General features: G+C 41.3%; 1 protein-coding gene across 11 annotated transcripts; it reads left to right on the forward strand.

The window, feature by feature from the left end:
- Positions 1-735: 735 nt before the first annotated feature.
- On the forward strand, positions 736-23,750 carry LOC139752806 (uncharacterized). 11 transcript variants are annotated; one of them, XM_071668740.1, is made up of 4 exons: positions 736-779; positions 17,145-17,246; positions 17,728-18,531; positions 20,552-23,750. In XM_071668740.1, exons 3-4 carry the CDS (start codon positions 17,791-17,793, stop codon positions 22,292-22,294), a joined length of 2,484 nt encoding a protein of 827 aa, XP_071524841.1. In that variant the 5' UTR covers positions 736-779; positions 17,145-17,246; positions 17,728-17,790; the 3' UTR covers positions 22,295-23,750. The 11 variants fall into 11 exon arrangements, with proteins under 11 accessions (XP_071524841.1, XP_071524845.1, XP_071524840.1 ...); XM_071668744.1 differs by lacking the exon at positions 736-779 and adding an exon at positions 801-1,212 and having other exon boundaries at positions 17,145-17,250; XM_071668739.1 differs by lacking the exon at positions 736-779 and adding an exon at positions 801-1,212.
- Positions 23,751-26,653: the final 2,903 nt, after the last annotated feature.

Consider the following 26,653-nt stretch of genomic DNA (forward strand, 5'->3'; position numbering starts at 1 on the left):
GGTGTAGACGACTTAAAGGATTTCCAAGGTAACAGATTTTTATTATCGTTAAATGATTGAGATATACCTATAAAATGATCGTTTTCTGTATATCTTACAAGTAATCCATTTTCTTTTTTGTATGTGTGATCTCAGTACTATAACTTCTGTAAAAAGAATTTTTCTTTTGGAACTCATCATTACATATATCATTAGGCGCCTATCCAGGATTCGATCTGAGACAGAGGGAATTATGAACTCGTAAAGGCAGTAATGAAAAGCTCAAGGCAAGATTGGTACGTAAGGAACACACTGCAATAGAGAACTTAGCACTTACTGAGTTATCTAAATGTTACATTCAGTTACTAATATTAGTCAAATTCTTACAGGAAGAAACCCAAATGTTCACACAAAATGCCTTATATGTGTATTTTCCCCACTTCACTGTCAAATTGCTAATTTTTTATCATTATACATATTTTCATGTTTTATATATCTTAGCTGATATAAGAGAAACTCATAGGTGCTTTTGAAATACTATTCGGCTGTTCTAGGAAAACAAAGTACCCTGCTCATTTCCACGAACCAGATTACTTAATGTTACGATCCAACGTTTCATACGGTATCGTTGTGATGGGATCCGTACATTTGAATATGACAGGTACCGGACGCGTAAGTATGACGGGTACCGTACGCGTGAGTATGAATACGCTTCGTTCCGTTCTCTGCAGTCTGGACCATACCGTCTGTATCAGTTCTCCTTCAGACATTGTAAGACACACTACACTTTGAACGATGAAGTGAGTGCTTTTTTGACATTTCAGTTTATCTAAAGCAGTCCACAGTTTGCAGAACTTGCGGAAAATCAGTGAATTACGAAAATAAGTATTTTGTTTCTCAACATTTAGAGACCTGTAAACATGAAGCTGACGCTGGTCAACAGATTAAAGACCTTTTTAATATTTGCGCTACAGCTCCCGGTCGGCAACCTCAATTTCCATTGGACCTGAGCAAAGCATCTGTTGATATTGTTATTCCTCTGTGACAACTGGAAAATAAATCTGAAGGCTTTCGATGAGAGATACACCTATGAGTAATGTTCCTGATGAGGCTACTACGGTCGGGAAGAAGCATGTTTACACTCACATTGGTTTTGTCCAGAAAGTAATGGATGAAGACAACATACAGATTGACTTGAATATCCTCTAACCAAAGCACGGAGGTTGTGGCAAGGTATGTTGCCAACGTGAGTACTGGAACTGTGCCTAATTTAGGTGTGTTTCAATTTGTGAAGATAAGATGAACTGGGTTTAAATGCAACTCCTCTTTAAGCTCACTTTCTGTGATGGAACAAAGTTTTAAAGAGGTAAAATCAATAGGATAAACTGTCTTTGAAAGATTGTTATTAGTTGTCGTATATCTTGCTAAAATTTGCATAAAATCATGCATACTATTTTGTATAATTTAATATTTGTGTGTCTATTTTCACCTATTTCGGTTGTTTGTTTTACCAATTTGTCTGCCTTCCGTAAAGATTTTAAGTGCCTACAACATGCTGGCTGTACATACTTGGGACAAAAAATAACTAGTTGTTAACGCTGAGTGATTGCATCACCACAGAGATTATCATTGTTTATCGCTCGCCTACATTTGTGGGGATACAAAAGTTTCGTTAGAATTTTACAGGTTTTGTTACTTATATGGCTTTTAATGCTGCATATTTATCGTAAGCTAATTATCTTTTAGTCTTTATAGTTTCCTTATACACCAAAACGCTCTTAAAGTCAGGGAACGGTTAGTGAAACGGACTAAAACCAGTGGGAAATGAATGATTCACTGTCACGTGATCACAAGACAGAAACGTATTTTGTTGTCGAGTGCAGTGGCGCAGGCAGATACCAACATAGTTGAGCCATACTTGTTCATGTGCACATACGTCAGACATCGTAAGGACACTTAGCATACATACTGAGGTAAGACGAGGTTTGTAGTCAGTGTCTGTCATGTTGCAAGCGTTACCAAATATTGCCATGTATTTCTCTATGGATCGTGAGGCCGTCGAGACATCTCTACGGCTGTCAAAACATATCTCTTGAAAGTGTTATTAAGCCTCTGTTATTTTGCATTGATTGTTCGAATTATTAAGCCTGTTTATCTATGTTACCTTATGTTATTTTGCTCTGATTGTTCGAATTGTTAATCCTGTTTATCTCAGTTGCCTTACTATTTGATTTCTGACGATGAAGAAGCTATAACCTTCTTGAGTCGTCATGTTATAGAGGTTAAGAACCACTATTCTGCAGTGTTGTGATCGCTGATTACTGTTACCATCTTGGTAAATGCGGGTCAGACGTGTGTACATCTCATCCTAAGTTCTTCTGCCATATTTATTGTAATGTACTGACATGTATGAAGTCGATGGGTTTTAGGGGTAACACAGCGATAAAGTAAACAACAACACATCGCTATATTTAACCCATTATCGGTTTGATGTGTTTAATTAAAAAGAGACTTAAGTTATTATTGCCTGATGTGAACAACATTTGGTTGCAACGAAAAGAGCTGAAAGTTTCAATACAACGAATGATTGTCAGGTGGTTAGAGCTGGCGTGTCTTCCTAAAGTGTAGTTTACCGTCATTCGGGTAATCGACAGGCAAGCAAATATTATTATCGATATGGAGAACCTTTTATTTATAGGGTCAGTTTAGTCCAGATGTAATTGAACAAAATTTATAAAAAAAAAGTTTGATGAAATTCAAAGCGCATGTAATGACGAGGACAGTAATGTACCCTAAGGTTAGTGCTCGCGGAAACGTTGTGCAAGAGGTGTATGATAAGGGTGCCTTACACAACAGTCTTACAACTTGGTCTGTACTGACGAGGTGGCTTTTACTTTTAAAGTCTTTCAAGCTTTCAAGGCTTTTGAAAAGTCAGAAGCAAACATAAAAGTTTCTTACCGTGGGAGAGAGGACCACTAATCACTAATATTGTCTATCGTCTACCTCCCTGTCATATAGCATTCCCGTCTGTTACACAGGGGTCCCGGGTTCGATGCTGGCTGTTGGAGGTTTGTATGTTCTATGAAGGTGCGTTCCTATGAACTTTGTTCCTATATATATATATATATATATATATATATATATATATATATATATATATATATATATATATATATTTATATATATGATTATTTATTTATTATGCTTTGTCGCTGTCTCCCGCGTTAGGAGGTAGCGCAAGGAAACAAACGAAAGAATGGCCCAACCCACCCATTTACACATATAAATACATACATGTCCACACACGCACATATACATACCTATACATATGTACATTATTCTTACTTGCTGCCTTCACTCATTCCCGTCGCCACCCCGCCACACATGAAATGACAACACCCTCCCTCCGTTTGTGCGAGAGGTAGCGCCAGGAAAAGATAACAAAGGCCACATTCGTTCACACTCAGTCTCTAGCTGTCAAGTATAATGCACCGAAACCACAGCTCCCTTCCCTCATCCAAGCCCCACAAAACTTTCCAAGGTTTACCCCAGACGCTTCACATGCCCTGGTTCAATCCATACACAGCACGTCCACCCCGGTATACCACATCGTTCCAATTCACTCAGTTCCTTGCACGCCTTTCACCCTCCTGCATGTTGAGGCCCAAATCGCTCAAAATCTTTTTCACTCCATCTTTCCACCTCCAATTTGGTCTCCCACTTCTCTTTCCCACCACCTCTGACACATACATCCTCTTTGTCAATCTTTCCTCACTCATACTCATTCTCTCCATGTGACCAAACCATTTGAAAACACTCTCTTCTGCTCTCTCAACCACACTCTTTTTATTACCACACATCTCTCTTACCCTTTCATTACTTACTTGATAAAACCACCTCGCACAACATAGTGTCCTCAAACATTTCATTTCCAACACATCCATCCTCCGCACTACTCTATGTATTGACCAAGCCTCGCAACCATATAACATTGCTGGAACCACTATTCCTTCAAACATACCCGTTTTTCCTTTCCAAGATAATGTTTTCGCCTTCCACACATTTTTCAACGTTCACATAACTTTCGCCCCCTCCCCCACCCTGTGACTCACTTCCGCTTCCATGGTTCCTTCCGCCGCCAAGTCCACCCCCCAGATATCTAAAACACTTCACTTCCTCCAGTTTTTCTCCATTCAGACTTACCTCCCAATTGACTTGTCCCTCAACCCTACTGTACTTAATAACCATGCTCTTATTCACATTTACTCTCAACTGTCTTCTTTCACACACTTTACCAAACTCAGTCACCAGCTTCTGCAGTTTCCTACCCTCAGCTTTCTTCTTTCACACACATTACCAAACTCAGTACATTACCAAACTCAGTCACCAGCTTCTGCAGTTTCTTACCCGAATCAGCCACCAGCGGTGTATCATCAGCGAACAACAGCTGACTCACTTCCTAAGCCTTCTCAACCACAACAGATTGCATACTTGCCCCTCTCTCCAAAACTCTTGAATTAAACTCCTTAACAACCCCATCCATAACCAAATGAAACAACCATGGAGACATCACGCACCCCTGCCGCAAATCGACATTCACTGAGATCCAACCTTTTTCCTCTCTTTCCACTCACACATATGCCTTACATCCTCGATGAAAACGTTTCACTGCTTCTAACAATTTGCCTCCCACACCATATATTCTTAATACCTTCCCCAGAGCATCTCTATCAACTCTTATCATATGCCTTCTCCAGATCCGTAAATGCTACATACAAATCCATTTGCTTTTCTAGGTATTTTGTCACATACATTCTTCAAAGCAAACACCTGATCCACACATCCTCTACAACTTCTGAAACCACACTGCTCTTGCCCAATCTGATGCTCTGTACATGCCTTCACCCTCTCAATCAATACCCACCCATATAATTTCCCAGGAATACTCAACAAACTTTTACCTCTGTAATTTAAGCACTCACCTTTATCCCCTTTGCCTTTCTACAATGGCACTATGCATGCATTCCGCCAATCCTCAGGCACCTCACCATGAATCATACATACATTGAATATCACTACCAACCAGTCAACAACACAGTCATCCCCTTTTTTAATCAATTCCACTGCAATACCATCCAAACCCGCTGCCTTGTCAGCTTTCATCTTCTGCCAAGCTTTTACTACCTCTTCTCTGTTTATCAAATCATTCTCCCTAACCCTCTCACTTCGCACACCACCTCCACCAAAACGCCCTATAACTGCCACTCTATCATCTAACACATTCAACAAACCTTCAAAATACTCACTCCATCTCCTTCTAACATCTCCGCTACTTGTTATCACCTCCCCATTAGCCCCCTTCTCTGATGTTCCCATTTGTTTTCTCGTCTTACGCACTTTATTTACCTCCTTTCAAAACATCATTTTATTCTCCTGCAAATTTAATGATACTCTCTCACTCCAACTCTCATTTGCCCTCTTTTTCACCTCATGCATCTTTCTCTTGACCTGCCTCTTTCTTTTATACATCTCCCAGTCCTTTGCACTATTTCCCTTCAAAATCGTCCAAATGCCTCTCTTTCACTAATAATCTTACTTCATCATCTGCCCACCTCCCACGCTTCTCATGCCGCAAGCATCTTTTGCGCAAACCATCACTGCTTCCCTAAATACATCCCATTCCTCCCTCACTCCTCTTACGTAATTTGCTCTCACCTTTTCCATTCTCAGTCTCTCCTGGTACTTCCTCACACAAGTCTCCTTCCCAAGCTCACTTTCTCTCACCGCTCTCTTCACCCCAACATTCTCTCTTCTTTTCTGAAAACCTCTACAAATCTTCACCTTCGCCTCCACAAGATAATGATCAGACATCCCTCCAGTTGCACTTCTCAGCACATTAACATCCAATTTCCTCTCTGGCCATCTCTCCTACTTACATACGTATACTTAGCTGTGGTTTCAGTGCACTATACATGACAGCTAGAACATGAACTAATGTGGCCTTTGTTGTCTTCTCCTAGCGCTACCTCCCGCGCATGTGGGGGATGGGGTTGGGGGTTATCATTTCGTGTGTGGCGGGGTGGCGACGGGAATGAATAAAGGCAGCAAGTATGAATTATGTAAATTTGTATATGTGTATATGTCTGTGTATGTATACAGTATGTATGTATACGTTGAAATGTATAGGTATGTATATGTGCGTGTGTGGACGTGTATGTATGTATACATTTGTATGTGGGTGGGTTGGGACATTCTTTTGTCTGTTTCCTTGCGCTACCTCGCTGACGCGGGAGACAGCGACATAATATAATAAATGAATGAATAAATAATAAATGTTACACGAATAGCTTCCCCTAAGAAGATGTGTGTTCTGTTTAGATGTCGAAACTTCTTTTCTGAACAGTTGCTCCGTGTTTACCGGAGACTGATTCGTTGCTCTAAGGAGTACTGCTCTCACATTTGGCGTGGTTCCAGCTCTGCATCCTTACTTATAAGACAGAGTTGAGTCCAAACCGATCCGCCTTATAATCTGTCCAAGGCTAACTTTCAAACTTAACCCCCTTTTTCTTTTATATATATATATATATATATATATATATATATATATATATATATATATATATATATATATATCAATAATAGTTGCCAGTATACTCCATTCGTTATAAGCACATTTTCATTGAGAAAATATGGTTAAGGTTAATTATTCTCTTTTTATTTATTCAAACATTTTTATATATCATTTTAGATTGGATCTTGGGTATACTTATCAAATATTGTAGCTGATGAGGTAAAAGAATATTATCTCTTCAAGCATTGTTACTTGGGAGAGGCAGAGGACCAAATTTATCTAAAATTGTGCAGGTAACCAGGAGAGGTATGATACAAGGCTGGTGGGGCACACCCCAGGTCAGGAAGTATAGTGTTCACCCAGTGCAGTGGGATGACAGGTGGCCCTGGTCAACAGGATTTTGAGTTGCCAAGATCATCAACATTACCTGTGTCCAGGTTACCTGGATTATGAGTTTACGGGTCGTCAGGGTCACAGATGGTTTAGGGCAGGATTATCGTTAGGCCATGTCTGCTGGCTTACAAGTGTTTTAGATGAGCAGGATTACAGTTGGCCTAGTTCAGCAGGGTAAAAGGAGGCCCAGATTAGCAGTGCAGTAGACGATTTGAAGAATTTCCAAGGCAGTACAGATTTTTTTTTATTAGTAAATGAATGAGCTATAGTTGTAAAACTAGCGTTTTCTGTGTAGCTCTCGTTATCCATTTTCTTTTTACACATTCTTGTTCGTAGTACGTTAACTTATGTAAAAAGAAATTTTCTATTGGAACTCATTATTATGTACATGATCAGGCGCGTATCCTGGATTTGATCAAGGTGGGAAAGAATTAAGAACTCGTGAAGGCAGTGATGAAAAGCTCAAGACAAAATTAATATGTAAAGAACACACTTCAGTATAGAACTTAATGCCGACTGAGTTATCTAAATCCTTCATTCCGTTACTAATATTAGTCAAATTCTTTTAGGTAGTGATAAATTGATTATGGAAAATGCCTTAAATACTTATATCTTTTGCCATTTCACCAACAAATGGCATGTTTTGTATTAATATACTTATATTCATTGGTTTATATATGAAAGCTGAGTGTTTTTGAATAACTATTTGGTGGTCCTTAGCAAAACAAAATACTTTGCTCCTTTCCACGAACCACATCACTTAATGTTACGATCCAACGTTTCCCTACTGAACAGTCGTGAAGGGTACCGTACGCGTTAGTATGACAGATACCGGACGCGTGAGTATGACGAATACCGGACGTGTGAGTATGACAGGTACCGGACGCGTATGACAGGTACTGGACGCGTGAGTATGACAGGTACCGCACGCGTGAGTATGACAGGTACCAAAGGTGTGAGTATGACGAATACTGGACGTGTGAGTATGACAGGTACCAGATGCGTGAGTATGACAGGTACCGCACGCGTGAGTATGACAAGTACCAGACGCGTGAGCATGGCAGGTACCAGACGTGTGAGTATGACAGGTACCAGACGCGTGAGTATGATAGGTACCGCACGCGTGAGTATGACAGGTACCAGACGTGTATGACAGGTACCAGACGTGTGAGTATGAAGGGTACCGGACGTGTGAGTATGACAGGTACCGCACGCGTGAGTATGACAGGTACCAGACGTGTATGACAGGTACCAGACGTGTGAGTATGACGGGTACCAGACGTGTGAGTATGACGGATACCGGACGTGTGAGTGTGACAGGTATCAGACGTGTGAGTATGATAGGTACCAGACGTGTTTGACAGGCACCGGACGTGTGAGAATGACAGGTACCAGACGTGTGAGTATGACAGGTACCAGACGTGTGAGTATGACGGGTACAGATCCTGTGAATACGTTTTGCTCCTTCCTCCATCTTGCTAAATTTTTAGTAATAGTGTACATGTTAGTTGTACAATATTTTTGGAAATAGAATAGTAAATGTCTTGTTGCGTTTTATGTGCTTATTTTTACATATTTCGGTCGTTTGATTTAAGTATATTCCTGCCTTATGTAAAGATTTTAGGTGCCTAAAACATCCTGGCTGTACATATTCGGCACAATAAACTGACTAACTGGTAACTCTTGAGTGATTGCATCAGCACTAGGATTAGCAATGTTTATCGTTCATTTACATTTGTGGGGATACAAGAGCTTTATTAGTATTTTATTGTTCTTGTTACTTATATGGCTTTTATTCCTGTAGATTTATCGTGAATTAAGTAGCCTTTATCCTATATAGTTACCTTATCATACACCAAAAGGCTAATAAAGTCAGGGAACGGTTAGTGAAACCGACTAAAACCAGTGGGAAATGAATGATTCACTGTCACGTGATCACAAGACAGAAACGTATTTTGCTGTCGAGTGCAGTGGCGCAAGCAGATACCAACATAGTTGAGCTATACTTGTTCATGTGCACATACGTCAGACATTGCAAGGACACTTAGCATACATACTGAGGTAAGACGAGGTTTGTAGTCAGTGTCTGTCATGTTGCAAGCGTTACCAAATATTGCCATGTATTTCTCTATGGATCGTGAGGCCGTCGAGACATCTCTACGGCTGTCAAAACATATCTCTTGAAAGTGTTATTAAGCCTCGGTTATTTTGCATTGATTGTTCAAATCGTTAAGCTCAGTCATCTCAGTTAACTTACTATCTGATTTCTGACGTTAAGTTATGTTATATTCTTGTGTCTTCAGAGAAAAGAGGTTGAGAACCACTGTTCTTATCACTGTATATCACTGTATAAGTTCTTATCACTGTTATCATCAGTGTAAATTTGGGTCTAAGTTCTTATGTCTTATTTATTGCAATGTAAAGGCATGTATTATACGAGTCGATGGGTTTTAGAGGTAATATAAAGTTAGCAGTTCATTGCTATTTTTATCCAGTTAACGGTTAAATTTTTGTGCGATTTTGATATGTTTGATTGAAAGATACCTGAGTTTTTATTGCCAGATGTACACAACATCTGGTTGTAACGTAAAGAGGATAATGCTTCAGTAAAACGAATGATTGCAAGGTGGTTAGACCAGGCGTGTCTTCCATAAGTATATTTTACCGCCATTCGGCTAATCGACTGGCAAGCAAACATAATTATCCATATGGAGAACCTGTTATTTATATGGTTTACAGCAACGGTCAATTTAATCTCGATTTAATTATGCAACATTGTTAAAAATCGATTGAAATTAAAGCACTGGTCAAACACTAGGACAGTAACCTAACTATTAGCGGAAACATTGTGCAAGAATTGTATGATAAGACTGCTTAGATATGCTTGGCGTTTGTCAACCGTGGAAACACACCAGTCTCACAATTTGGTCTGTAGTTACGATGTGGATATTTTAAGTTTTTCAAGCTTTCAGGGCTTTTGATGAAGTCGGAAACATACGTAGAAGTTTTTCACAGTGAGAAAGAGGACCACCAATCATCAGTATTCTCTTTCTTCCTCTCATAACTATATATATATATATATATATATATATATATATATATATATATATATATATATATATATATATATATATACTTGGAAAAGCAAATGGATTTGTATGTAGCATTTATGGATCTGGAGAAGGCATATGATAGAGTTGATAGAGATGCTCTGTGGAAGGTATTAAGAATATATGGTGTAGGAGGCAAGTTGTTAGAAGCAGTGAAAAGTTTTTATCGAGGATGTAAGGCATGTGTACGTGTAGGAAGAGAGGAAAGTGATTGGTTCTCAGTGAATGTAGGTTTGCGGCAGGGGTGTGTGATGTCTCCATGGTTGTTTAATTTGTTTATGGATGGGGTTGTTAGGGAGGTGAATGCAAGAGTTTTGGAAAGAGGGGCAAGTATGAAGTCTGTTGTGGATGAGAGAGCTTGGGAAGTGAGTCAGTTGTTCGCTGATGATACAGCGCTGGTGGCTGATTCATGTGAAAAACTGCAGAAGCTGGTGACTGAGTTTGGTAAAGTGTGTGAAAAGAAAGTTAAGAGTAAATGTGAATAAGAGCAAGGTTATTAGGTACAGTAGGGTTGAGGGTTAAGTCAATTGGGAGGTAAGTATGAATGGAGAAAGACTGAAGGAAGTAAAGTGTTTTAGATATCTGGGAGTGGATCTGGCAGCGGATGGAACCATGGAAGCGGAAGTGAATCATAGGGTGGGGGAGGGGGCGAAAATCCTGGGAGCCTTGAAGAATGTGTGGAAGTCGAGAACATTATCTCGGAAAGCAAAAATGGGTATGTTTGAAGGAATAGTGGTTCCAACAATGTAGTATGGTTGCGAGGCGTGGGCTATGTATGGATAGAGTTGTGCGCAGGAGGGTGGATGTGCTGGAAATGAGATGTTTGAGGACAATGTGTGGTGTGAGGTGGTTTGATCGAGTAAGTAATGTAAGGGTAAGAGAGATGTGTGGAAATAAAAAGAGCGTGGTTGAGAGAGCAGAAGATGGTGTTTTGAAATGGTTTGGGCACATGAAGAGAATGAGTGAAGAAAGATTGACCAAGAGGATATATGTGTCGGAGGTGGAGGGAACGAGGAGAAGTGGGAGACCAGATTGGAGGTGGAAAGATGGAGTGAAAAAGATTTTGAGTGATCGGGGCCTGAACATGCAGGAGGGTGAAAGGTGGGCAAGGAAAAGAGTGAATTGGATCGATGTGGTATACCGGGGTAGACATGCTGTCAGTGGATTGAATCAGGCATGTGAAGCGGCTGGGGTAAACCATGGAAAGTTGTGTGGGGCCTGGATATGGAAAGGAAGCTGTGGTTTCGGGCATTATTGCATGACAGCTAGAGACTGAGTGTGAACGAATGAGGCCTTTGTTGTCTTTTCCTAGCGCTACCTCGCACACATGAGGGGGGAGGGGGATGATATTCCATTTGTGGCGAGGTGGCGATGGGAATGAATAAAGGCAGACAGTGTGAATTGTGTGCATGGGTATATATGTATGTGTCTGTGTGTGTATATATATGTGTACATTGAGATGTATAGGTATGTATGTTTGCGTGTGTGGACGTGTATGTATATACATGTGTATGTGGGTGGGTTTGGCCATTTCTTTTCGTCTGTTTCCTTGCGTTACCTCGCAAACGCGGGAGACAGCGACAAAGCAAAAAATAAAATATATATATATATATATATATATATATATATATATATATATATATATATATATATATATATATATATATATATATATATATATATATCCCTGGGGATAGGGGAGAAAGAATACTTCCCACATATTCCCTGCGTGTCGTAGAAGGCGACTATAAGGGAAGGGAGCGGGGGGCTGGAAATCCTCCACTCTCGTTTTTTTTTTAATTTTCCAAAAGAAGGAACAGAGAAGGGGGCCAGGTGAGGATGTTCCCTCAAATGCCCAGTCCTCTGTTCTTAACGCTACCTCGCTATCGCGGGAGAATGGCGAATAGAGTGTTTTGGTCGAGGTGGTGTGCAAAGTGAGAGGGTTAGGGAAAATGATGTGGTAAACAGAGAAGAGGTAGTGAAAGCTTTGCGGAAGATGAAAGCCGGCAAGGCAGCAGGTTTGGATGGTATTGCAGTGGAATTTATTAAAAAAGGGGGTGACTGTATTGTTGACTGGTTGGTAAGGTTATTTAATGTATGTATGACTCATGGTGAGGTGCCTGAGGATTGGCGGAATGCGTGCATAGTGCCATTGTACAAAGGCAAAGGGGATAAGAGTGAGTGCTCAAATTACAGAGGTATAAGTTTGTTGAGTATTCCTGGTAAATTATATGGGAGGGTATTGATTGAGAGGGTGAAGGCATGTACAGAGCATCAGATTGGGGAAGAGCAGTGTGGTTTCAGAAGTGGTAGAGGATGTGTGGATCAGGTGTTTGCTCTGAAGAATGTATGTGAGAAATACTTAGAAAAGCAAATGGATTTGTATGTAGCATTTATGGATCTGGAGAAGGCATATGATAGAGTTGATAGAGATGCTCTGTGGAAGGTATTAAGAATATATGGTGTGGGAGGAAAGTTGTTAGAAGCAGTGAAAAGTTTTTATCGAGGATGTAAGGCATGTGTACGTGTAGGAAGAGAGGAAAGTGATTGGTTCTCAGTGAATGTCGGTTTGCGGCAGGGGTGTGTGATGTCTCCATGGTTGTTTAATTTGTTTATGGATGGGGTTGTTAGGGAGGTAAATGCAAGAGTTTTGGAAAGAGGGGCAAGTATGAAGTCTGTTGGGGATGAGAGAGCTTGGGAAGTGAGTCAGTTGTTGTTCGCTGATGATACAGCGCTGGTGGCTGATTCATGTGAGAAACTGCAGAAGCTGGTGACTGAGTTTGGTAAAGTGTGTGGAAGAAGAAAGTTGAGAGTAAATGTGAATAAGAGCAAGGTTATTAGGTACAGTAGGGTTGAGGGTCAAGTCAATTGGGAGGTGAGTTTGAATGGAGAAAAACTGGAGGAAGTGAAGTGTTTTAGATATCTGGGAGTGGATCTGGCAGCTGATGAAACCATGGAAGCGGAAGTGGATCATAGGGTGGGGGAGGGGGCGAAAATTCTGGGGTCCTTGAAGAATGTGTGGAAGTCGAGAACATTATCTCGGAAAGCAAAAATGGGTATGTTTGAAGGAATAGTGGCTCCAACAATGTTGTATGGTTGCGAGGCGTGGCCTATGGATAGAGTGGTGCGCAGGAGGATGGATGTGCTGGAAATGAGATGTTTGAGGACAATGTGTGGTGTGAGATGGTTTGATCGAGTGAGTAACGTAAGGGTAAGAGAGATGTGTGGAAATAAAAAGAGCGTGGTTGAGAGAGCAGAAGAGGGTGTTTTGAAGTGGTTTGGGCACATGGAGAGAATGAGTGAGGAAAGATTGACCAAGAGGATATATGTGTCGGAGATGGAGAGAACGAGGAGAAGAGGGAGACCAAATTGGAGGTGGAAAGATGGAGTGAAAAAGATTTTGTGTGATCGGGGCCTGAACATGCAGGAGGGTGAAAGGAGGGCAAGGAATAGAGTGAATTGGAGCGATGTGGTATACCGGGGTTGACGTGCTGTCAGTGGATTGAATCAAGGCATGTGAAGCGTCTGGGGTAAACCATGGAAAGCTGTGTAGGTATGTATATTTGCGTGTGTGGACGTATGTATATACATGTGTATGGGGGGGGGTTGGGCCATTTCTTTCGTCTGTTTCCTTGCGCTACCTCGCAAACGCGGGAGACAGCGACAAAGTATGATAAATAAAAAATAATATATATATATATATATATATATATATATATATATATATATATATATATATATATATATATATATATATATATATATATTACAGAGGTATAAGTTTGTTGAGTATTCCTGGTAAATTATATGGGAGGGTATTGATTGAGAGGGTGAAGGCAGGTACAGACCGTCAGATTGGGGAAGAGCAGTGTGGTTTCAGAAGTGGTAGAGGATGTGTGGATCAGGTGTTTGCTTTGAAGAATGTATGTGAGAAATACTTAGAAAAGCAAATGGATTTGTATGTAGCATTTATGGATCTGGAGAAGGCATATGATAGAGTTGATAGAGATGCTCTGTGGAAGGTATTAAGAATATATGGTGTGGGAGGCAAGTTGTTAGAAGCAGTGAAAAGTTTTTATCGAGGATGTAAGGCTTGTGTACGTGTAGGAAGAGAGGAAAGTGATTGGTTCTCAGTGAATGTAGGTTTGCGGCAGGGGTGTGTGATGTCTCCATGGTTGTTTAATTTGTCTATGGATGGGGTTGTTAGGGAGGTGAATGCAAGAGTTTTGGATAGAGGGGCAAGTATGAAGTCTGGTGGGGATGAGAGAGCTTGGGAAGTGAGTCAGTTGTTGTTCGCTGATGATACAGCGCTGGTGGCTGATTCATGTGAGAAACTGCAGAAGCTGGTGACTGAGTTTGGTAAAGTGTGTGAAAGAAGAAAGTTGAGAGTAAATGTGAATAAGAGCAAGGTTATTAGGTACAGTAGGGTTGAGGGTCAAGTCAATTGGGAGGTGAGTTTGAATGGAGAAAAACTGGAGGAAGTAAAGTGTTTTAGATATCTGGGAGTGGATCTGGCAGCGGATGGAACCATGGAAGCGGAAGTGGATCATAGGATGGGGGAGGGGGCGAAAATTCTGGGAGCCTTGAAGAATGTGTGGAAGTCGAGAACATTATCTCGGAAAGCAAGGAATAGTGGTTCCAACAATGTTGTATGGTTGCGAGGCGTGGGCTATGGATAGAGTGGTGCGCAGGAGGATGGATGTGCTGGAAATGAGATGTTTGAGGACAATGTGTGGTGTGAGGTGGTTTGATCTAGTAAGTAACGTAAGGGTAAGAGAGATGTGTGGAAATAAAAAGAGCGTGGTTGAGAGAGCAGAAGAGGGTGTCTTGAAATGGTTTGGGCACATTGAGAGAATGAGTGAGGAAAGATCGACCAAGAGGATATATGTGTCGGAGGTGGAGGGAACGAGGAGAAGAGGGAGACCAAATTGGAGGTGGAAGGATGGAGTGAAAAAGATTTTGTGTGATCGGGGCCTGAACATGCAGGAGGGTGAAAGGAGGGCAAGGAATAGAGTGAATTGGAGCGATGTGGTATACCGGGGTTGACGTGCTGTCAGTTGATTGAATCAAGGCATGTGAAGCGTCTGGGGTAAATCATGGAAAGCTGTGTAGGTATGTAATTTGCGTGTGTGGACGTATGTATATACATGTGTATGGGGGTGGGTTGGGCCATTTCTTTCGTCTGTTTCCATGCGCTACCTCGCAAACGCGGGAGACAGCGGCAAAAAAAAAAAAAATATATATATATATGTATGTATGTATGAGAAATATGTCGATTTATAAGTAAACGTCTGCATACATTTATAGTTGCATCATGTTAGGCAAGCAGGGAGTGGCCTTTGCGCCTCGATTGGCATTACAGATGTCCCCGACCCTCACAATGTCGCAGGACTGAATTCTCTAGCGCAATTGTCGAACACAATGACTTCCCAGATTTATGATAACTTTACCTGTTGACAAGAGTTTGTTTGTTGACCTTACTCATTCACGGGAAGTTTAAATTTTTTTTGCAGTATTTTCCGCTTCTAGGCTTACTTTGATGGATAAAGGCATGTGTCAACATCATCTATGGCAACTCTCAAAAGTTGTACAATTGTCAACTTTCAGCCAGCATTGCCGCGTCTACAAGCTACGGCAACAGTCTCCAGTTCTCATCATTTGATTTTCCATATCCTATGAGTCGGTGTATATCTAACATCTCTCAGTAGTCTCCCACCTGCGAGTGATGCAGTTGGTATTCTAGATCGTGACTGTACTGTAGTATATAGAGATGTAAGGAATATAGATTATACTTCCACGTACATTAGGACCTCTCACGGGGTATTCAGCCCCTGGCCCTCCCATTCCCAATCTAGCCCTCCTATTCCCCATTTATGTCTTAAATAATTCTATGTGCCTCCAGTTGTTCTAAACCTTTGCTTGTGTCCCAAGACAGTGGGGAAGGAGGTATGTATCCATACCCCCTTCCCCTTCACTGATGACGCATGGTAAATGATTAGATCTGATAAGAGTGATAAGTGGAGTGATCGTCACTGGTATATCCTGTTATCGCGTGGTTCTCCGATCAGTATGGTGGTGGAACCATTGTGTCAGGAAGTAGTAGTATGACTACGAGGGCTGCAGTGACCTCAGTCTTGTTCGCTTCGTATGTAAGTACACTTTGATCCCTTCCGTGAATAAATGCAATTTAACACGGTTAGTTGTCTCATGAATGACTAGCGTACATAGTGCTTGTATTACGTTAGGAATATGTTGCTTTTGGCACCGTCTCGGTAAGCCGTGAGGAGACTGTTAGATATCCTGGGTCTTACAACCTGTTCGTGGATGCTCGCTCGCAGGCGACAGACAGATACATCCAACAGGTGTAAGAAATCTTGAGGCTATGGGCCCTACCTTCGTCATGGCGTTTTTGGTCTTACTGACACAGTCTTCGGACAGGTATATTAGTCTGACTTCATTCGTGGTAGTGAACAGAAACTCATGGGCAACCGTTTTGATTTGAATGAGGCTAAGGTGTTCTTCATCATCATGGGAATTAGCCTATTTCTCAAATGTCCTGCACTCACCATACAAAGACTGACAAGCAACGTGATCTATGGTCTGTCCCCATAGAAGGAATCCTGGACCCCATGATCTGTGGTCTGTCCCCATTGAAGGAATCCTGGACTAGGAAGGTAAGGTAAGGTTTTCGAAAGAGTAGAATATTAAGGGTATTTTTCTCAACTTGAATTGTGTCAGAATAGTTCAAGTCAAGGACCTGAAGTTCATGTAGAAAGTGAACAGGATTACCGTTAGACAACGTGGAATGTACCAAGAAATTAGGTAATGATTGAATAGGTATACAAAATCTTTTAAGATATATTTCAAGACGGGCTTAAAAATGCATGAGCATTTAAAGTATAGACCTTATGTAAGCACAAACGTATGTGTATACTTGTGAAAATTGATTGTCCTTTCTGACCAACTCTCTCTCCCTTTCCTTAATGTTTTTTTTTCTTTAGAGAGAGAGAGACTGAGACCTTCAACACTGCCATAGAGAAGAAAATGGTTATATCTAAATAACGAAGTAATCTCTGGATCTAACTTTTCAGTGAATGGATTGCTGTGAAGCGAATCATCATCACAGAACCTCTCGCGAAGCCAACACCACCGAGTCACCACAAGCCACAGGGACTGTCGGGAAGCCAACGCCAGTGAGTCAGTACTCAGGTGCTCCTAGGAAGTGGAATTTAAAGACTAAAGCTGCATGATAGACTAAGATATTCAGTCCCTGTTTTGACACAACTTTATTTAGTTCTCAGCCTGTTGCTTAGTCTCCTACAGCTGTTGTTAAGCTTTCTGTATCTGCACAACCTTTCGTTTAGTGACCAATATCTGCAATGACTTAATGAATCTCCATGTGTATTCAGTCCCTTGCATTAGTATCCCTATAGTTGTTTATCAGTTCGTATAAAGGTCAATGCTTTTGTTCAGTCTTGACTTTCGTCAAAGCAATAGTCAGATCCTACAAGTGCTACACCCTCTGTTGAATACCCCACACTTTCTGTGCATCTGACTAGTCCCCCATTTAACCTGTTGATTGCTTTAATAACCTTTGCTCATTCGGAAAAGAATGTCTTCATGCAATTACCACGACAGTTTCTTTAGTAAGTGATGGATTGCTTGTATTTCCAGGTGGTGGGACCCCACGAACAATGACCAATGCGCCACCTTTAAGGTCTACAATTGGTTACATTGATGTTTACAGACGGAAGCGCCAAAGGATCAGTGATGAATATATCACCTGTGTTTTGCACAACTGGTGGAAGCCAAAGAACAACAATGCACGCGCAATCTGTTGGTTATAGAGCTGGTAGAACCCAAGGAAAACGGGTGATTGTACCACCTGTGGCGTGTAGACGTGGAAAGGCCAAGGGAACAAGGATGACTGTACCACCTGTGGTGTGCACAGCTGGTGGAACCCAAAGAACAGTGACGAATGTACCACCTGTGGTGTGCACAGCTGGTGCAACCCAAAGAATAGGGGTGAATGTTCCACCTGTTGTGTGCACAGCTGGCGGAGCTCAAAGAACAGGAATGAATGTATCACCTGTGGTGTGTGCAGCTGGTGGAACCCAAAGAACAGGGATGAATATACCACCTGTGGTGTGTACAGCTGGTGGTACCCAAAGAGCAAGGATGAATGTACCACCTGTGGTTTGTGCAGCTGGTGGATCCCAAAGAACAGGGGTGAATGCACCAACTGTGGTGTGTACAGCTGGTGGAACGCAAGGAACAGTGATGAATGTACCACCTGTGGTGTGTACAACTGGTGGAACGCAAGGAACAGTGATGAATGTATCCCCTTCGGTGTCTGCAGCTGGTCTGACCTTTCTTTCCCAAGCTGGTGGTGCAACATTAATAAAAGAAGATGAAAATGTGTTGAAGTATTTCGTTATGCTGCGACGAACGGGACCTGCAGGAACTTCCATGGCAAAGGTATGTGAATACAGACGCTGGTGCTTCACCCTTAACCCCTTGTGCACGTGAGTACACAGCATGTAATGTTAGGCTAGATACTTGCTGTACTTGGGTTATTGATAAATATGTCGAGAAGAGAGACTTTATGGAGTTTCTCTTGACTTGAAGTTTTAGTTCTAAATCGGTCGACCTCTCTGTTGTATACATTGAAGACTGTTAGGCGCTATTGGGTGTGAATAATGCGTGTAAACATAGTTGCCAGGATAAGGGCATGGTGATCGTTCTGATCACCAATATGATTTGTATCGTAAGGTCTTACCTGAGATTCTGCTGTGTGACTCATCTCGTTCTCCTCCCTCAGGGACTTTGAGGAATATTTCGTCATAGTTCTCGTCATCTCCAGATTACATGACAGTCGTTGCTTTCTTAATTTTCTTCCTTTATCTCTGCTGCTTCTCTCGGCTCCCTAATGCATAGCTTCCTTTCTGATCGGTCCATTACCTCTCTCTTATTCTATCAACATTGTTCTGGCATAGTACAAACTCATTTTTCTCTCAACAGATTAACTTTGTTCCTCATCCAACCTTATTCACTCTTCCGCTAATGATTCCATTCTACATATTTTATCTCATTTTTCCTCCTCACCTCACTAATACTCGTTTCTCTTTCGAACTGAACAATGTCTTATCATAATTCGGACCTCTACAGTATTTAGGATTGATTAGGAGAAACTTAATGACATTCAAGAATGATAACACAGTTTCTACGCATACTTCTTTCTAAATGTCTCTTGTTTTCTTCCGTTCATTCTCAAAATTCACAAATCTTCCTTTCAATAACGGAATAATTTCGGGCGTAACCTTATTTTTCACTTATCCTGGAAACTACATATAATCAACATTGGAAAATCTTTTTTAAAGTTTTTTTTTTTTTTTTTAAAGAGATTATCTCTGTTTTATCATTAGCGGTTTTTAGATCTTCATGGTCTTACTTGCTCAAGTAGAGGGTTCTTTATTACCTACAATGGAAGCGAAAGCCTTCCGTCATATACTGAGTCTCCAGGCATCACCTCTCTTCACTCCTCCCTCTAGGTTTACCGTGATGTTGGTTCCCTCTCTCTGTTCTGCCAATATCATTTTGGCCACTGCACTCGTGAGGTGTCTGCATGTGTCCATGTCACTATGGCTTAGACCCATATCTCGCGTCTGGCTGCTGCTTCCATAGTTTCTCTGTGGAGACCAGCCACACGAGGATTGCCCATTATGATACCTTCTTCCTTCGAGCGGCGAAGCTGTGAAGTCTTCGTCATCCTTTGCTTTTCCCGCTTCCTGTATTCTTTCTCCGTTTGAAAATTAGGTCAACAAACACCCGAGGAACGAGGACTGATTTCTTCATTCTTTTCCTTGAGACGGCCATGACTTTTGGTCACCCTGGAAAGAGAAATAAAACAATAGAGAAAGTTTTGGCCAATCATTAGAAAGGCCATGTGAGAGGATGAAGGTGTACGATAATAATACAAGGGGAATGATACACTGTAGGAGAGATGGATCGATGCAGTGAATGAGTTGTTAGAGGGAATTAACTCTAGATAATATGTGGACTTGCTTCTTAGGCTTGGCTGGTAGTATGACTTTGCACACATGTTTAACATGACCATATGAGACGCTCTATGCACATGATCTACCTCATTCAGAAAAGGGTATGAAGATACAGAAAATAGATATATTTGATTAATATTCATTGCAGGTCTATCGTGGTATGATTTTCATTACATTTTTTTTTTTTTTGCTCTTTTGATCTCTTTGATTAGTACAGTGAATTATGATTAATCAGGATTACTACAATTCATAGTATAACACTTCAAGATTAAGTAATTTTTTTCATCAATAATGTAATTTTTCTTTGGTGTATCAATACCACTGATACATCAAACAGAAGTCTTAACAAGTAATATAAGTTGAGGTATGAAATTCATTATGGATTGTGAGATTTACAAACAGTTGAATATTAATGCAAAACTTATTTTGTTGGAGCACAGGTATGTCGAGAGCTGTATGCTGGTGGGCAGCAGAATGTGGAGGATTACTTTCAATCTTTAGGCTTCTCCAGCAACCAGTATCGCAAGATCTTTACTAAGGAAGAACTAGATTTATTGCAAGTCAGAGCAGACTGGCGAGAGTTGGACATAACCCTCCTGTACAAGTTATTACAACATGTGTGTCGCTTAGCACCACCACATGATTGTAAGTGGACTAGACCAAAGCCAGAGGACAGAGATGGACTGGAACACATCCTTTTCTCCGTCAAAAGAGAGAGAAATTTTCTGTTTCATGAAATTGTTGGTTTAACAGATGCAGATCTTGACGTTCGGTCAGATAAACTGAAGTCACTGCTGGAAAAGGCTCTTGAAGGAGCAAGTGTCATTACTGGAGATGACTACACTCGCGATATTAGTGAGATGAAGAGTAACGTTGACGATATTCGTCTGTCTAGAACGAAGCTTTCTCTACAAGACTATCAAAATGAGTTACTAGAATTTCGACAAAATCTTGTGAAAGATGTAATTTCTGACTCACAAAGGGAGCTCTGTCACAATTATCAGAAGTTGTGGCAGGCCGACCATGTTTATGGGAAACTTATTCCAGGTTCTGGTAGGGTACCACTAGAAGATGTCTACACTAACATGACAACTTTGACGAAGAAGGAATGTGAAGTGCCGGTATCAGATGTTCTGGATTATCATTTATCTGATGGCTCCCTTCCACGTTTGGTCATCCTGGATGGTGTTGCTGGTGCGGGGAAGAGTCAGCTTTGTAAGTATATTCTCCACTGCTGGGCTGCAAGAAGCGGTAACATTGTTTCTCTCGCGGATATTGATATCCTGATTTATCTTCAGTGCCACACTGTGACCTCTGATTCTCTGAGAGAGTTCTTCACCGAAGAGATATTGAAGGACACCTGTAAGGGACTGAGGCATGAAGATGTTATCCCAACTCTGAGGGAATGTGAGATACTATTCATCATTGACGGATTAGACGAAGCTGGAGTACAGGCGAGGAATCTAGTGAAGGAAATTAGCGCCAAGTTTCCCGCAAGTCGGGTGATTGTAACCTGCAGGACAGAGTTCACGGCAGTAGCTAGAAGGATAATTTCCCCAGTGGAGGATGATTTCAGTATATTTAACGTTAAGGGCTTCAGCAAAACCCAGCAGAGAGAATACATCAGTAAGCTGTTGACTGTGATGGCAGGAGATGCAAACAAACATCAAGAAAGGATTGAAACTTTATCAGCCATCCTACAAGATCTGGAGCATGAATTACATTACTTGCTTTGTCTGCCACTAACCTTAACGATTTTGATAGAGTTATGGCTGCAGGATAGTGCCTCTCTGACAGGTACTGGTACACTTACCCTCATTCTCCAAATCTCTGTAGAAATGGGTATTAAGATCCTCGCCCAGCGCTTGCAGCGGAAACCAACGGAAACCAGATCCACATTTATGCTTGAACATTCCTGCCGAATGTGGGTTAAATGCCTAGCTAGAGTGGCTTGGGAATCGCATCAGTGTAATGTTCTGGCGCTCGATGAAAAGTGGGCCACTGACCTTATAGAAGAAGCTTTGCGCCAAGAAATTGACCCGTCTTATGCACTTTCCTCTTTTCTGAAGCACGCGACGCGTGAGGTGACCTTCGGAGTCCAGGAAGTTTGGGAGTTTTTCCACAAAACGCATCAGGAGTATCTCTCTGCTTTCCATTTAAGTCAAATGGAACAGAGTAGATAAGATTACGTAACAGGGACGTGATAGTACTTCTACCACAAATTCTCCAGCAAATGAATCTATAGGATCTGTGCTGAAGAAACAGCACAGAGCCTAGAGATTCTGTATTGCTTGTGGTACTATCACTTCCCTGAGCCGTATTCATATTTAAGTATCTACTCTGTTCCATTTGACTTAAATGGAAAGCAGAGAGATACTCCTGATGCGTTTTGTGGAAAAACTCCCAAACTTCCTGGACTCCGAAGGTCACCTCACGCGTCGCGTGCTTCAGAAAAGAGGAAAGTGCATAAGACGGGTCAATTTCTTGGCGCACAGCTTCTTCAGTAAGGTAAGTTGCCCTTTGGCATTCCAGTTTCTATGGGAGTGAACTGCAAACTTCAACTGGAAATTACGATACACGACCCGTGAAAATATGATAACCGTCAAAGAATGTTCCCCTTACGCAACATTATCGGGGGAGAGTGAGCTGTGCCCGTCTTTCATGTGTTTAGAATACGCAGTGTTGGAACCCCCTTGTCAGGTCTTTCAGGTTTTCTCCTGGCACGCATAACTGTCCATTACCCTCAGCCGTGCTTGGCTTGGTGGCCAGGCTCTCTCCATTTCCAAAATCTTGTAACCTCAGGTTCTGCCAGATGCACGGATGTGTCGCACAGGCTTGGCTGGAGATGGAGGCTAATGACGTGTCTTCAGCCTATCACTACGAGGTACTGGTTGATGATGCTTCTCTTCTGGTCTCTTTTCGTCCTGAAGCTGTGCACATTACGTCACACGCTAACTTTACCGGACTGGAGAGATAAGGTGGTGCTTACTGCTGACGGTTGTTAGAACTAGTTGAACCTTATTGTTGTGAGAAGGTTAGTAAATGGAAGAAGTATGCAACAGTACATGAGTGAGGTGTACAATATATGCCTGCAACAACAGATAAGGCACACGCCTTTGTGAAGGGCTGTTGACCGACGCCAAAATAGGAAATCGCTTATAACTCACAGTGAATAGATATATTGTGATACTGTTGTAGGTTCGTCATCATTCACCATTTAGATGTAATTGTTATTTATTGTTTCATGGGCTGTAACACGTTTGAATGCATATATCTATTGGCTGATGTTAGAAACGATACTGTATATATATATATTCAAAATTTGTTCGAATTCATGTATTAGATTTTGTAAAGAATTTTAAAAGAGGAAATTCAAAGGTTTCTATCTCAGTCGTTCACAATTTAGGTGTAGTTGTTACATGTTCTTGTTTCGTGGACTGTAAGTACAAATACCTGGTGATTATTAGTAGAAACATTGTTGTATATATTAATATTTGTCTGTAACTCTATATTAGATTTTGTAAAGTAGGTTAAAAGGGAAAAATCAGATGCCATCTGTGTATTTTATTGTTGTATGAAAATGACATTGTATGATTTATTAGACATAAGAATTTAATCTTTATATATTTCCAAGAAAGAGATGTGGTTTATTTTTCCTGTTATATATTATTACTGAATATGAAATTTGTCTTTATAAACACGTAAGATGTAATGGTATCTACTATAAACACGTGAGATGTATTGGTGTAGATACTACAACGAATGAGAATCTCCCAGCAAACGTCAAGTGTTGTTGGTGACAGGGAGTGGACTTATCCATACCAGACTCACACTACCGCCAGTTTGATCATCCAACACGGCAGGGTTGAGGAGAAAGCACGGAGCAACCTGGAAAAGAAGGTCATCATTTCAGAGGAAAAAAGTTGGTGGCTGTTGACGGAATAGGACAAAGTTACGTTTGAAGCTCATAATGTCATCCCTCCCCCTCCCTCCCACCCTCACTCCCGAGGTCATAATGGCATACCCCCTCCCCTCCCTCCCTCTTTACCAACAAACTCTCTGGTCAAACTAATTTTTCTTCCCTTTAATGAAAATATCCGAAGTCTCATTTCACCAGAATGAAACACGCATTACATCACAGAATAATATCCACGCAATGTTAAAGAGGAGACCCTTAGGCTCCCCTTTGGGATCCAAAAAGCGTCTTCGTTCAGTCAAAATGATACACATTTTAATGCAGTAACAGTGTTCTCGAGAACTCGGCATGAACGCCCGATACCTGGGGTCTTACCTCGCTCGCAGTGATGCGGTAGGCACATTGATAGAAGAACAATTCAACTGACCCTTTATTCTCAACATGATTTAATCACGGTATGCACGATTACCTGATATTCCCAGCCTTAGCGAAGTAGCTCCACGAATAGACTGATAACGGGCATCATTTGCTCACGGCTACACTCTATCTGTCATCGAAACGAGATCCCCCTATCGACAAAATGGCCTCAATCCTTTCCTTGGTTGTCCCCGACCGCTTTATATACCCTGGTTCAGCCCATTGACAACACGTTGTTCCTTCTAAACCACATCTCCAAATTGTTCTATCCCGCATTCTCTTGCATTTTCAGTCCCTAAGCCTTCAAAGCATCTTTCACTCATCATCCTACCTCTTTGGTCTCCCACTATTCCTTGTTCATTCCACTTCCAACATGTATGCTTTCTTAGTCATCCTTTCCTCACTCATCCTTTTCTTATGTCCATACCACCCCTTCATGACCATCTTACAAAATGTTCTTACAACCAGAACTTTCTCTTCCTCTATCAATTCTTATTTGATCACACCACATATTGTCCTCAAACATTTAATTTGTAAAACATTCATCCTATCCTTTATCATTTTTCTAAGGCCCTCGTCTCGCATACGTACGGAACCAAGGGACTACTGCTACACCAAACGTACTCATCTCTATCCTTAAAGACAGTAACCTCTCTAGCCACACACTCCTCAGTGCACCTACGACCTTTACCCCCCACCACCCACCCTTAGGCTCAGTTCAGCTTCCATGTTTTTATTTGCTGCCATACTTACCCTTAGGTTCAGTTGAGCTCCCATGTTTCAATTCGCTGCCATATACACTTTTTGGTATCAAAACACTTAGTTCCCCTATGTTCTTGCCATTCAAATTCACACTCTAAATAACCTGTCTACTCATTGCTAAACCTGATAACGTTGCTTTATGACCCTTATTCTCAACTTTGTTTTTTATACACAGTATCCCAAACTCAGAATCTAGCTTCTGCAGTGTCTCATTCGTCTCTGCTACCAGTGCTGTTACATCTGCAAACAACGACTCACCTCCCAGTAGACTACATATCTGTTCCTCTTTCCTGGACCCTTACATTCACCTCCTTTACTACCTCATCCATACACAGATTAAACAGTCAGCGTGACATCACACTCCTGTTGCAGACCCACCTTATCCTTGAGCCACTTGCGTTGCAACAGAGGAACGAGACAGGTTGGGTTGAGTTTTAGTTTGAAAATGAGGAACCTGGAGGAAGTGGTTTTAGACACTTGGGAATGAACATGGCAGTGGATGGGGCCATCGGAGCTGAAGTAAGCCATAGGCACACTGATGAGTATATCTAGAGGCCACTGTATGTGAAGCCATAGATTGTTATGGTCGTTGTTATATTTGTCGGAACAGATTAGGTCCTACGTAAAGAGTATGTCAAAGGTTAGAGATGTTGAAAATTAATTATTTCGGGAGCTTAATTAGTATGTCGAGGATTATTTGAACAAGAAATGAGAGGGCGAGTGTAAAAGTAGAATAAGAATGTATTAGAAAGCTGTAGAAAGCTGAAGAGGATTTACTAAAATGGTTTGGACACATGGACGAAATGGGGTGATAGGTTGATAAAGAGGACATATATCTCGGAAGTGAGGGGAACAAGGGGAAGGGAGAAACCGAGGGGAAGTTGCAAGGATGGAGGGAAAGATATTTTGTATTTTTAGGGCATGAACATGCAGGAGGGGTATGAGTTGTGCAAGGAATAGAACAGATTCGATAGATTTCATACACAGGGGTTGAGATATATCCAGTGGTCTGAGCCGGGTCATAAAGAGCGGTCAGGTCGAACCACAAAAGAGTCTGTTGGGCTCTTCTCTGAACAAGAGGTTCTGTTTACTATGTAATATACATGCAGCTGAAAAATATACGTGAGCAAATAAGGCCAATCTTTGTTAGTTCCTAGCGTTTCCTTTCTTCCTGGGAAACGCTAAAGGATATGTATTCGAAATGTCGCCGAAGAAAATGGAAATCTCTTATTGTAATTAATGTCAGAGGATGAGGATTTAGTTTTATTTTTATAGAGTATTAGATCTTAAACAAATGCTAAACATAAAATGAAACATGCTTCATCGTAGATGAAAGTGCTCCAGCCCCAGAAACCCTCTCTCTGGGGGTTCACTCTCAATCTCCCGCACTCCTTCATTCTACTCACCCTAGCGATTCCTCTTTGACCTGTCACGTTGCGTTCACACC

This window comes from Panulirus ornatus, chromosome 13 (assembly GCF_036320965.1).
Source record: "Panulirus ornatus isolate Po-2019 chromosome 13, ASM3632096v1, whole genome shotgun sequence".
Lineage (NCBI taxonomy): Eukaryota > Metazoa > Arthropoda > Malacostraca > Decapoda > Palinuridae > Panulirus > Panulirus ornatus.